Consider the following 13,308-nt stretch of genomic DNA (forward strand, 5'->3'; position numbering starts at 1 on the left):
GATTGCCAATGAATTATGTTCTGTGGATGATGTGCTTCTGCGAGTCGATAGAATTATTGTACCCGAAAAACTTCGAGAACAAGTTCTTCAGCTAGCTCATGAGGGACACCCTGGAATGCGGCTTACACACTTAGAAAAAAACACCGAATCCGGTAAAATTTTACCGAATTTCAAACAGCTGAACGTTCGGTGAACCGTTCTGTAAATCTTTGATTTACCGAAAAAATCTGCAGAGCTGGAATGTCAAATGTACCGATGATTCCGTAAACTTTACAGATTTATACGTGTTTTCTAATGATTTTTCCTGCTAAACGTACCGAAAAAAAAACGTAAAAACAAAACGTAATTTCGGATCAATTTCAGTTTTTCAGTAAAATTCAAATTAGGTTTGTTTTTATATTCAACCGTTTTTTCGGTTGAGCGTTTATTAGAATCTTTTATAGAACAAAAAATAAAGAATACAAATTACAGGCCTTGTAAAAATTTGGTTCCTGTAGTACTTAATTGTTTGATATTATAAATCGCTCCCCAAAAAAAAGAAAGAAATGTTTATCAGATGGACTAGGAGCAATTTTAAAAACTAAATATAGCTGCAATAAAATCTCGAACGCTGACTTGAGGTTTTCTGTCGTCACTAATTCACCTCGCCAGTATATGGCACAGTCTTCAGAGTCATCTAATTGTCCTCGAACTACGATGAATGGAACTTTAAGTATTTTGGATGGCTCATCTGTAATCTTTAAAAAAAAACAATAATTACTGGGCACTCGTGTTGAAGAAAATTTACCTCTTCCCATTCAATGATTCCATAGAAAGGGTTTTCTCTAGAATTAGCATTTTTGTTTTTTTCAAGACCACGGGAAGGATTTTTAATGCGAACTATTGCTAAAGCTCGTAAAAAATCTGCCAATTGAAATACACTTTTTAATACGATAATTGTAATTATACTGTACAAAAGTTACCATTTTTCAAATCTCTAAATTCCTCTCGATATTTTAATAAAATCTTTGGTTCGAGCTGATCCCACTTTTCTACGAAGTTCATTGCTGATGGGTTTAGCTGATAAAAATCCAAAGAAATCTAGAAAAAAAAAAACTCAAAAGAAATAATGTTAATTAAAAGATTACCACACTCTTACCAACAAACCATTGAAGGCAAAAACAACTGGGAAATCATTTACATACTGCTCTGTTCCTTTATTCAAAATACTCGAACGATGCGTCAAAGTTTTTTTTCCAGAGTTCCAGAATTCGTGTCTTAGAATGGTTGTTTGGTTTGATGTACTTCAGCTCATCCGTCTGAAAAAGGAATCGGTTTTTGCATAAGAATAGTTGAGAAATTTATAACGAATAACCTTTGCAATAAAATCCTCATTAGGAACATTATCGTTATTTATGGAAACATTTTCAGACTGATTTGGTGGTGACAGCTCTTTAATTCGACGTCGTTTAGAGATACGGTCGGCGGACTTTCTTGCCAAATATTCCATGCGGTAATGAATGCGACCAGCGTGGCGGTTGATTCCTCTAGCATGCGCATGAAACCAGAGGGCCTGCACAAGAAAGTGTTATGACTAGAATTTATGCTAGATACGATCATTACCTGTGGTACATCGGATCCAACAGCTGCCAAAATTGGATATGATTTAACCAAAGAAAGCGCAATTTGATTTTTATAATAATTACTCGGACGGCTAAAAAGGTTTCTTTTAGTATCATATAAATATTTAGAAACCTGCATTTTTGTTCATACCACCCGTAGAGATCATGCAAACAATCACATAGCACGCATGTAATTTTCTTTAAAAGAGCATCTGTCGGCCGAGTTCCTTGTTTAAACGTTTCCATTATTATTCTTCCTTCATCTGTTTTTTTCCAAAACTTTGTCTATATACACTAACAAGAATAAAATCGTATAAGAAAACTTACTAAAACCTAAAGAATTTCGCAGAAATGGCAATTATTCAAACGCGGAAGAGTAAACATTTGTATTAAAGATATTTTAAGAAATAAAATTCCAAAATGTACTTACAGCAGTTAAAAAAAGAAAAAGAAAATATTATTTTACGTCGACCAAGCTGAAATCTCAAGGTCAAGCTGTTTTATCTCTCGAAATTATTAATATTGTTTTAAAGTTTGCGTGAAAGAAACAGGTAGACAAAAAATTTTGATTATGTGTCACTTATAAACAATTTTAAGTTTTTTTAGATCTTTTGAAATTACGAACGAACATCTAAGGGTATCCTCAACGCTTCTATACCCAATTTGGCACACTCTATCGTCACTTCGTATACCGCTGCTAAACGCGCTAGAGAAATAGTAGCCGCGCCGTGCGCAGTCATCATAACAACTTATGTAGTAGCGCATCGTTGAGGATGCCCTAAGTGAAAACATTGATATTTGCCCAATGATCACATGCATTAACGGAGTAATCTGCACAGCTAAGATCTTTGCTCAAAAATCTGCCAGTCTTCATTATCTTACCTGTTCAAAATTGAGTTCACCGTAGGGATTATTGTTTACATCCGTAGCATGATTTTCAACATTAACAGCCAACGCCGTTTCAGATGGTGATTCCAACAAATTTTCATCGATCGATTCTTCTGTGCAGCGATATTCAACTTGGAGTTTTTCAATCAATTTAATCATCTTGGTAGTTAAATTCAAGCGTATATAATCAGACTGCCGGAGTGACAGAAATGTGTCAAGGTCGTCAATCTCCTCCTTTCCTGAAAAATGTTTTTTATTTATCCTACATTTGTATTAAGGTATTTTGAAGTTACATTATGATTTAGTAATCTCTATTATAAAATCGCCGTGAAATATATTTCTTTGTGCTACCGTAAGGTGTCCAGAAAGAGAACGTGGCATGTGTGAAACAGTCATCAATCGGTATTAATTTATCTGTTTTTAATGCTACTACTTCGTACGATTCCTAAAAGTGGTCTTTGTCAAGTGTGCTACAGATTCTAAGTAATAGAAAATTACAAGAACTAACTGTCACAATCTCACGGATCATACCGTAAGTAGGAAACAGGGCATCGTTCTCATCAAACTTGTCATTTTTTGAACAGACAACGTTGTTGCAGCGGAACTCAATACTGTTAATAGTGAGGGTTTTTGGTAAGAACACGTATTCAATGCTATCGTCCAAGTATGGCTGGCTAAGACAGTTTGCTGTTGTTACTATTTTACCGGAACCAAAAACTGTTTTATCGGAGAGAGGGTTGTCGATCATGTCTACAACCATTTTCAGGCACTGCCGCTTCGCTAAACTTAGACATATGTTTTTAAAGTTTCTGCAAGTGGCCGATTGTTTTTTTCCAACCTTATTTGCTTGTTCAAACTGAAAGCAGTTGAACTGTTTCATAGAGCCGCTTTTCCTAATGCACATTACGTAGTGCCGTAAATGGTGAAGTTTATTCAAACGACGATCGAATTTCTTAATGAAAGCTGTTTCAAAGAAATTTATGTGTTCATCTAATTGACAAAGTAAATTTTCCGATACTACTGGAGACATTATAATCCTCACAATATTAATCAGGTGTCCTATCATATCCATGTACTCGCAATTATCTGGAACTAAGTGACCAAACAAGAACGGAAAAGCTCGAAGAAATAAAATAGACTGGGCCGCAGTTTGTCGCAGCTTATGTTTCGTTGGATGTTGCATCATTTCTTCCGTGATATTCGGTGACGGTTTATTACACCGATCAGTGTAGCCATACGTAAAAAAATTTAAACGTCTATTAATATATTTCACAGTGATTGTCGAGTTTTTCTCCTTGCAGTAATGCGCCAGCACCAACTGGATGGTAACTGGAACATCACCTTCTGCTAAATCATGCATGCTGTCTAGCGCATTATTTTCGGTTATATGGTAATGTTGCAACTCGTTTAAAATACATCCAGATTTCTTTAGACCACAGTCCTTTGGTATCACAGAACCATGCTGTACAGCAAGCAGATGTTCCTCATACCAGGCTTTAGTTCGCAACGGATAGTCTATAGAAGGATTAGCATGGAATTGCTTTCTAGATATTTGACAAACACGACAGAAAAATTTGATCCAGGGCCGATCAAATCAAAAACGTCATGAGTCGCTAGTGTATCTGCACAGAACATTGTAACAACGGCTCTCAATACAAATTCTTCTAAGCTAAAATATATAGTGACCCCATTTTCTAACAACTTCAGATCGTTTATAAGCGGTGTAAGGATTTTACGATAGCCATTCTTTTTTACGTCGATAGAAGTGCAAAATATCAATGGAAATACTCTCTTTGGTGACGAATTCCACTTTTCAGGAAAATTTTGTATTTTGAAACAAAAATTCGATATTTTATTAATACCAGCACGAGAACTCAATGCATTTCCCAATTCCACGTCGTCCTGGTAGAGACTAATTCTTATGCAGTTCGGGTGTAGTTTGAAGTAGTGTTTTTGGTTATAGGTTTCACCAGTTCTGAAACAACTATATTCCTTGACACACGGGGTGTGTGATGCTAGTTTTTCAGTTTCGCTTAATAATGCACGGGCATGTGGGTCTTTAAAGATAAACTTTAATGTGTCCACTATACTGATGTAGGAAGCGGTTTCATTAACCATAACTTTTCTCGGTACGGAGTTAACGTGTCGAATGTCTTCACGACGACTCAGCAACAATTCTTTCGGTGCTGGTATTGGCCCTGCAATTTTGTTGAGATACTTTGATTGTTTCGCAAGAGTGCTTACATCGTCGAAAAGACCAGAAATTTTAAAGCAGTTTCTAAATTCAACAATATGTTCTAAAGTAATCGAATGATTTCTGGACTGCAAAAAGCGTACTGTTTGTTCTTCGTGATATCCAGCAACTTGTGTGACAATAGACTCACTTATTTGAATTATTTCGGAGACTTTCGTTTGAGGTAATCCAACATCGGATGCAAGTCGACAAACACTTATGTTAATAAACTTTCGAAGTCCATCTACAGTATTTTTTTGATAATCTGTTTCTTTAAATTCTGCCCTTTCTTTATTTGAAGGCTCACATAGCACATCAGAAGCATCAGCAGCAGTAGAAAACAAATCACAATTGGGTCCTAAATCTATATCAGTTTTTATATATCATTTGAAAAAGCCACGTTTTCTGAGCAAAACGTGATTTTTAAAAAAGGTTTATCGTTTTTCTTCGATTTTTAAATGAAGAATAAAAAACTGCTCGAAAGGTCTTAGATGACGTTTCGCCCATGTACGGTATATGAGAGAACTGTCATTTAAGGCATTTCGAGCAGATTTTTATCCTTAATTTGAAAATCAAAGGAAAACGATAAACATTTTTTAAAAATCACGTTTTGCTCAGAAAATTGCACTCTTCCAGCTGATATATAAAAAACAGAAAACCGTTTAATACTTTAGGACCCCATTAAAGTCATTAGCCGGGTGTTGCTCCATGATATGCCGTTTCAGCGCGTCAAAACTCCCATATCGCGAGTTACAATGTGGAAACGTACAATCAAAAAAAATTTTCGACGGATCAAAATCACTACGCTTTATATGTTGGGTAACGTGTCGATGATACCCGGACGTGTAACCCAAATGTTTGGTGGCCGAAAATGGACCAGCAGGTAGAACGATTTGTAAGACAGTGCAAGGGGTGTACGCTTGTTTCTGCACCAAATGCACCAGAGCCAATCATTAGACGCGAGTTACCTTAGCAACCTTGGATGGACATAGCTGCAGACTTTCTGGGTCCACTCCCAGATGGTCAGTATTTGCTAGTGGTTGTGGACTACTACAGTCGATACATGGAAGTTGTAGAGATGCAATCAATAACGGCGACTGACACGGTTTCGGAGCTGGCAACAATATTTAGTCGGTATGGACTACCCGCTTCTTTGCGGGTGGACAATGGACTACAGTTCAGCGAAAAATGCGAGGAATTTCGAGAATTTTGCGAAACTAATGGCATAAAACTGATCAACACAATTCCATTCTGGCCGGCGATGAACGGGGAAGTAGAAAGGCAGAATCGATCGCTACTAAAAAGGTTGAGAATAACACAGGAACTTGGACGAAACTGGCGCGAGGAAATGCGGAAATATCTTCTGACATATCACGCCACAAACCATACTACAACTGAAAAATCGCCTGGCGAATTAATGTTTGGTCGCAAAATACGTACCAAGCTGCCACATATACCTATAGAAAGAATGGAAGATGGAGAGATTAGAGACCGGGACAAAACTGTAAAGGAAAGAGGTAAAATGTACACAGATATGAAGAGAAAGGCCAGAGAAAGTGACATTAATGTAGGGGATCAAGTTTTGACGAAAAGGTTCAGAAAAGCTAGATGCAAATTTCTCACCAGAAGAATTTGAAGTATTAAAAAAGTAAGGTGGAGATGTGATCATACAATCAAAGGAATCTGGAAAAAAATTTCGACGAAACATTGCACATCTTGTAAAGTTTGAACAATCCAATGAACAACCGGGAAACGAAAATGAGTTGCAACAGTCAGTGGAAGGGAAAGAGGTTCAGCAGTAGAGACCTATCAGAGCAAGAGTGGAGCCATCACGCACACTTAGATTTTATTGCCGAGAACTCAATAGCTGATAAATTCAGCGAAATGTTCTACAAGTTTTCGGCAGAATTTTCAAGAACTTCGGTACCTGCTGGTTTACGTTAGTACGATATATTCGCTGAATGTTCGTCGAAATATATTGCTGACATTGTTAAAAAAATCGCCGAGCTCCATCGGTTGTTGGGAAGTTCGTCGAGATAAATTAAGTGTGCGATACAAGGATTTCATACCACATTAAATTTTTTTAGGGTAATGGAGGATTGTAGGGTCTACCTACCACTATATATACAAACCTTGGATAATTGACAAGCAAGTGAATATACCTGAATGAAGTAGAACGTTGGATGGAAAAGGGACAAGTGGAAAGGGAAGAAAAAAGGAACAGTGAATATGAGAGATTGCGAGTGAGTGGATGTACGAGATATAGAGCTAATAAAAATACAGAAAGCGAGTAATTAAAAGAATTGTGTTTTGTTTCATTAAGACGGTATTCTACATCCGCATCCACAGCCACTGCAATTTGTTGCATTCTTTCGGGCTCTAACCATTTACAGTTATGAGTAACACTTCAAAAACAACTGACAAAACGTCGAATATTAGCTTTAGAACAAATACGGAGCCATCCACATACCACGTGGACAGATTTTTAACGATTTTGAACCCCCCCCCTCCCCCTACGGCTTTCGGGAAAAACTGGGTAAATATTACTCAGTTTGAACAATCAGTGTTACCACAGAAAACAGATATCCAAGCTAGAACAAAAAACTCCAGAAATCGTGTGTAAGATTTCAAATTCTTACTCGTTTGGAATGCTACCGACATCTTTCTGCAACTTGCGACTTTAACCACTTTAGTGATGGCAGCGCTGGATTATAGTCAAAGCTACCAAATGAATGAAAATATTCACAGATTATAGAGTCGCTGTTTTTGCAACGATATAACACTGTTTTTGTGAGGTTTGTGTATTTTTTTTTCATATCAACACTAAAACAAACAAATTTATCGCAAATATAAACTGGGATTGATTAAAATTGTCGATTATGTACAAATTACGACAACTCAAAAATTTTACATTAAAAACGGCAACGCTTCTTATTCCAATAGTATCAATAAGAGCTGGAAAAATATCGATTTTATCGAATCATTGACCACTAAGTGTTCTTAGCGCCACCATACTGTGTATTGCGACATGCTAAAAAACCGTTGCGTTTTTTTACACATGAAGCAAAAATAGCTTGGATGTCCATATATGTAAACCATATATGTACTATGTTACAATAAGTTTTGACTATTCCACAAATGGTAATCTGGCAAATAACTATTTGGGAAACTAGTTGTTAAGTATGGTTACCATTCTAAAATGACCATTTTTTCATACAAAATTTTTCGCAAAACTATTCGTGGTATGGTATGCGAATGGTTCATGAAAATGATCTTCAACCATTCAGATTATAATGTGGATATGGTTTTAGTTGGTATCACGAGATGCACCAACTATATGAGTAATAGTAACTATATTTTATTTATCGATATGTGCACCACTCCCGAAATGGTGTTTATACTGTATTTTTTTTTTCAACCATTTTTCAAATAGTTACAACCATGTCATTTATAGTAAATTTCTAATTATGAGATCTATTCTGAAAATGGTTGCAATATAGTTCTCTTTGTTCCAGATTGGAAATAGTACTATTATCAATATAGTATTTTTATGTTTACTAATAGTGTGGTTACCATTTTATTTATGGTTTGGTTATATTATTATTTGGTCAATATACTATATTTAGTTACTACTGGGTAGCAAATGGTTGATGTACTGTTTTAGAAACAGTAGTTTTTTGTTTTTTTTTTTATAATTCAAAAATAAATTGTGAAACCGTTTTGATACTTTTTTTCATTGGTTAATGATCATTTGATGGAACAAGCGTTTTGTTATAATGAATGAAAATCGATTTTCTTGATATTCCATAGATTAAGCATCAGTTTGCTGTCGTGCAGCTTCTGCTTTCTTCAGGTTCTGGATCTTCTGAGCGAGGTATAGGTTGATTTTGGCATTTGTCGAGTTAGCTCGCACAATGGCGACATTTTCAATTCCGTGCTTAAGCATGTTTCTCTCTGCTACCTTATCTAAATAAATGAAAAACAAAAAAAAGCAAAGTATAAAACAATGTAGAAAACAATGCAATGTAAATATTGTTTAGGATATTGAGCTTTAAATGTTGTCGATGAGACTCATAGCTAGATATCACTGCTAAATGAAAAGAAATCTTTCTGATGAGTTTTGAGAAATTAGTATTTATTTGATCCAAGGCAACATCAACAACATCCTTCCTCTTTTCTCCACACAAATTGAATCAGTTGTTTGCTCGATTGGAATGACACTGACAGATAATTTTTATTCCGATTGTGGCAGTGTCGCCTCTCTAAATATATACAGGCATTCTAGTGGGAAGTAGTGAGCTGTATAGCACATCAGATGCGCTATACAGCGCACTATTTGCGACGTAAGGTATAATCAGAGTCTATGTGTATATAGAGTCGGGCGAAGAGAAAATCTATCGTTTCGGCAACACAGTTTTTGTACCGTTTGTTGCCAAGAACTATACAGTTCTGTTTTTCACCATGCATAAGCGAAAATCATTTTTTGAAATTCTTCACAAGGTACACAGTTTTGAAAGATTACACCGGTGATGTTTTGTTAAGTTTAAGTGAACCAGTGTACAGGTTTAATGTTGGATTAAAATGTATAAGTAAAACTTCGGAAAAACACATATTCTTTATCACGCTCAATTACAACACTTTTCATCCACTCCTAACATTATCACTTTGTTTATTTACATTGCTCGATTGGTACCCTCGTTTGACACTGATTTGGTTCCTTTGGTTTCATCCTTGCGGGACTCTTATTATAAACATAGACTCTGGGTATAATGTGCGGCATGAGAGTAGAATCAATTGTCGCCAGTCGGCAACTACAATTTTTAACTAAATGGATGATACTAAAATCCGAATCCGTTGTGTTTGGAACTTAAAACACTTGCCTTCACGCTTTTCGAAAATTTCGAAATAATTACATATTTCGATCATCAGGAATTACTGTGGAGTAATCTCTGATTACCACGTATTTCTACCCCTCTGCTTTAGTTTTTAATCTTAGTTTTTGTTTTTAATATTGTCTGTTTTTTTTTTTTAAACAAAACGCGCCGGATTCGTCGCCATACAAATTGCATGGCGACGAATTTGGCGCGTTTTGTTTTGAAAGAAACAGACAATACATAATTGGCCCTGCCAGCACTGACTTGTGTGAATTCGCCCAACAAGAAACGTACCCAACAAAATCGTGAAATATTTCATTTTGTTGGATAGCTGGTTTTGTTGGTTTAAATCCGGATTTATATATGCTGCGTGATTTTACCCTCCGGAACTAAACCAACAAAAACGAAATATTTCAACTGAAGAAAGCATAGAATGCAGCGCTAATGGTGGGCAGCACTGAAACTAAAAATGTGAATTAAACCAACAAAATTGACAAGAGATAAAACTTAACAACTAATTAATAGGCAAGATAGAGCAATATAATGTCACTAGAATCCTAGAAATGTTGCAAAATATTGAGTTGTTCGGCCCAATTGACATTCCTGGTCACCAGGGTAGATATGGGAAAATTCAAGATTTTTCGATTTTTCCCCATATAAGCCTCCCCCTTATCGCATATAGCAAAAGTCTGCCTACTGATAAGGAAATCTAATCGATTGGAGATGTTGACTAGGACCCTAGGCATGTTGGAAAATTTTGAGTTGTTCGGCCCAATTGACATTCGTGGTCACTAGGGTAGATATGGGAAAATTCAAGATTTTTCGATTTTTCCCCATATGAGCCTCCCCCTTATCGCATATAGCAAAAGTCTGCCTACTGATAGGGAAATCTTATCGATTGGAGATGTTGACTAGGACCCTAGGCATGTTGAAAAATATTGAGTTGTTCGGCCCAATTGACATTTCTGGTCACCAGGGTAGATATGGGAAAATTCAAGGTTTTTCGATTTTTCCCCATATAAGCCTCCTTATCGCATATAGCAAAAGTCTGCCTACTGATAGGGAAATCTAATCGATTGGAGATGTTGACTAGGACCCTAGGCATGTTGGAAAATATTGAGTTGTTCGGCCCAATTGGCATTCCTGGTCACCAGAGTAGATATGGGAAAATTCAAGATTTTTCGATTTTTTCCCATATAAGCCTCCTTATCGCATATGACAAAAGTCTGCCTACTGATAGAGAAATCTAATCGATTGGAGATGTTGACTAGGACCCTAGGCATGTTGGAAAATATTGAGTTGTTCGGCCCAATTGACATTCCTGGTCACCAGGGTAGATATGGGAAAATTCAAGATTTTTCGATTTTTCCCCATATAAGCCTCCTTATCGCATATAGCAAAAGTCTGCCTACTGAAATTGACATTCGTGGTCACCAGGGAAAATACACCCGAAACTGCGACTCCGTCGGTTGACTAGGCGACGCAGTCCTAGTAAAGGAGCATGTTAAAATCAATATATTACATACATCAATCATGAATTGAATACGAACCGGAAAAACCGGCAATGACCTAGCCGACGAAATAAGTACGACGATTAGGATTCTGCTGGATAAGCTAGAACCCCGCCACTTCGGCATCATTGCGCTCCAAGAGCTTTGTCGAAAAGGAAGGACGGTACGAAATCATTTGAAATGGTTTGTATTAGAGCAAAATCATTTCAAATCGCCTTTGAAATACGCGAAAATTTAATCGACCATTTTTGATTTGAATGAAACTTTGCACACGTATTTGGCTTAGCAAACTTAGCATTTTTCACAGGTGGAGAGATTTTTTACACCCATGAGTTACATTCTAAAAGGGCGTATGCCTTTTGGCATAGGTTTTATTCGAAGCATTGTAGCCCAGAAACCGTTGGTTGTATAGAAAAACTGTTTGAGAATGAGTTGCAGGGAATTAAAAATGCATCATAAAAATAATATACACTGTACAAAAAAAATTTTTTTTGACCAAAAAAAATTAAAAATAAACATTAAATTTCAATTAAAAAAAAAAGTTGAATTATTTTTTAATTTTTTTTTAAAGAAACTTGACGTTAATACGCAACTTTTAAAAAAAAGTCCAGGATGGAGAAATGAAAAATATTTTTTTTATGGTAGATTAATTTTTTTATGAAAATTCTAATTCAAACATTTTTCAAAATATTTGTATTCTGATGATTTTAAAAGATCTTGTCATTTTAAATCAAAAAGCTCTTGGTAGTTAACATTCTAAATGCATTGGTTTTCGAGTTATTTCTAATTTAAGCTCGAACAATTATTAAAATTTAGGAAAATACACGTTTTTCTTAATTTGTCCATGGTTCTCCAGCAAAAACCATACATTCATTGGAATGCTTGATCAAAAATATACAATTCATTCTTTGACAACAAAACGATTGGGCGAATGGTTCTCAAGAAAAGAGTTAAATGTTCTAAGTGATATAAATATATATGAGAATCAAATATTTATTTTCGAGTTTCATTATCTTAGGAACATATTTTTTTATGACATAGATACTTTACAGAACTAGTTTCACCTTATATTTTATATACATCATAAGTAAATGATTCGACATCTTTTGAAAACAGCTTCGTTTGTATCTTATTTTCTGAAATCGGAACAAAAGAGTAATACTTTTGTGTGGCAGCTATTATTATGGATTTTTTTTAAATATTGCTCAATTCTGTTACTTCTTGTTCATATTCTTCATATGATACCCAACTAAATGACATTTTTGATGAAATTTCATTACTTTTCTGATTAGCCCAATCATACAATTCTTTTGCGCTTGTAATGGGATGTTCATGTTCTTTAGCTAAGCTTGCATTTCTTGCCATTCGTTTTAATGTGCCACCAATTGCATCGCATGGGCCTTTACCATGAGAAGTGGCGAAGAATGCCACTCTGCATCGACGTTATATCTTGTTTTAAACTTGCAAAGTTTTTTCTATTTTTATATTGTGAGGCAGCTCCATCAGACATAAATATCGCTTTTTTCAACTGTATTTTTGTTGAGCATGAGCATGAGCATGATTGACCGCCCGCGGTTGCTACTCCGTTATTGCCAGATCAGCTGTAATTACACAGAGAACCAATAGATGATGCTTGGGATTAACATTCATCCTCAATGTGTAAAAACTGGTGACCTTAATCTTTATATTAGGCAATACCAGCGCCGGCCGCATCCGAATGCAGGTCAAAGAAGGAGTGTGTATAGGAATATGTTGACGTGATACTCGCTTTATTGGAAGCCGAGAACACCTCTGCACTTCCACGAGAAATCACTGGGATGTTGGAGAAAAGGGTAAGGTTTGCAGCAGATTTCGTTTTGGTAAACGATGCGCTGAGTTCTAATACCGGGTTCATAATACCAAATATCGCGCGTACGAGTTCATTATATCTTTTACGGAAATCATAACGCGATCCGAACTCATTCCGGTTGATGATGTAACACCGCAAAAATAAAGCTCACGCAAGGATACCGGACCTATAACCTGATCAAGACAGACTCAAATGTTCTAAAATCTGTTTATGAAGTCATTATGCAACTACCGAAACGTATCTCTCATTGATTTATCTCAGCTGACTACACGATGTTACGAAGCAACCATATATGCATTAACCAAAAACAAGAAAAAATTAAATATATAGGCCCTCAACACATACTGCAAGC

The 13,308-nt window shown here is 36.0% G+C and overlaps 1 protein-coding gene and 1 long non-coding RNA gene across 6 annotated transcripts in view; one reads left to right on the forward strand and one right to left on the reverse strand.

The window, feature by feature from the left end:
- Nucleotides 1–426: 426 nt before the first annotated feature.
- LOC129726566 (uncharacterized) overlaps nucleotides 427–13,308 on the reverse strand; it is a 36,037-nt gene continuing 23,155 nt past the window's right edge. Inside the window, exons 5-12 of one of the 3 annotated variants that reach the window (XM_055683547.1) lie at nucleotides 2,484–2,728; nucleotides 1,753–1,895; nucleotides 1,603–1,693; nucleotides 1,355–1,552; nucleotides 1,139–1,298; nucleotides 963–1,080; nucleotides 788–903; nucleotides 427–737 (exon numbers count right to left, since the gene is read on the reverse strand). In XM_055683547.1, the coding sequence (XP_055539522.1) occupies nucleotides 1,887–1,895; nucleotides 2,484–2,728 (254 nt within the window). In that variant the 3' untranslated portion in view covers nucleotides 427–737; nucleotides 788–903; nucleotides 963–1,080; ... (2 more) ...; nucleotides 1,603–1,693; nucleotides 1,753–1,886. Of the gene's footprint in view, nucleotides 738–787; nucleotides 904–962; nucleotides 1,081–1,138; nucleotides 1,299–1,354; nucleotides 1,553–1,602; nucleotides 1,694–1,752; nucleotides 1,896–2,031; nucleotides 2,729–8,249; nucleotides 8,689–13,308 lie in introns of those variants that run through there. The other 2 variants (XM_055683461.1, XM_055683625.1) reach the window with 2 other exon arrangements.
- LOC129726921 (uncharacterized) lies at nucleotides 2,220–5,007 on the forward strand. Of its 3 annotated transcripts, XR_008728435.1 has the most exons (4): nucleotides 2,220–2,504; nucleotides 2,567–3,727; nucleotides 3,791–3,879; nucleotides 3,945–5,007. It is a non-coding gene; the product is annotated as an uncharacterized LOC129726921 (long non-coding RNA). The 3 variants fall into 3 exon arrangements; XR_008728434.1 differs by having other exon boundaries at nucleotides 3,791–5,007; XR_008728442.1 differs by having other exon boundaries at nucleotides 2,567–2,767; nucleotides 2,847–5,007.

The sequence above is a fragment of the Wyeomyia smithii genome, chromosome 1 (genome assembly GCF_029784165.1).
Source record: "Wyeomyia smithii strain HCP4-BCI-WySm-NY-G18 chromosome 1, ASM2978416v1, whole genome shotgun sequence".
Classification (NCBI taxonomy): Eukaryota; Metazoa; Arthropoda; class Insecta; order Diptera; family Culicidae; genus Wyeomyia; species Wyeomyia smithii.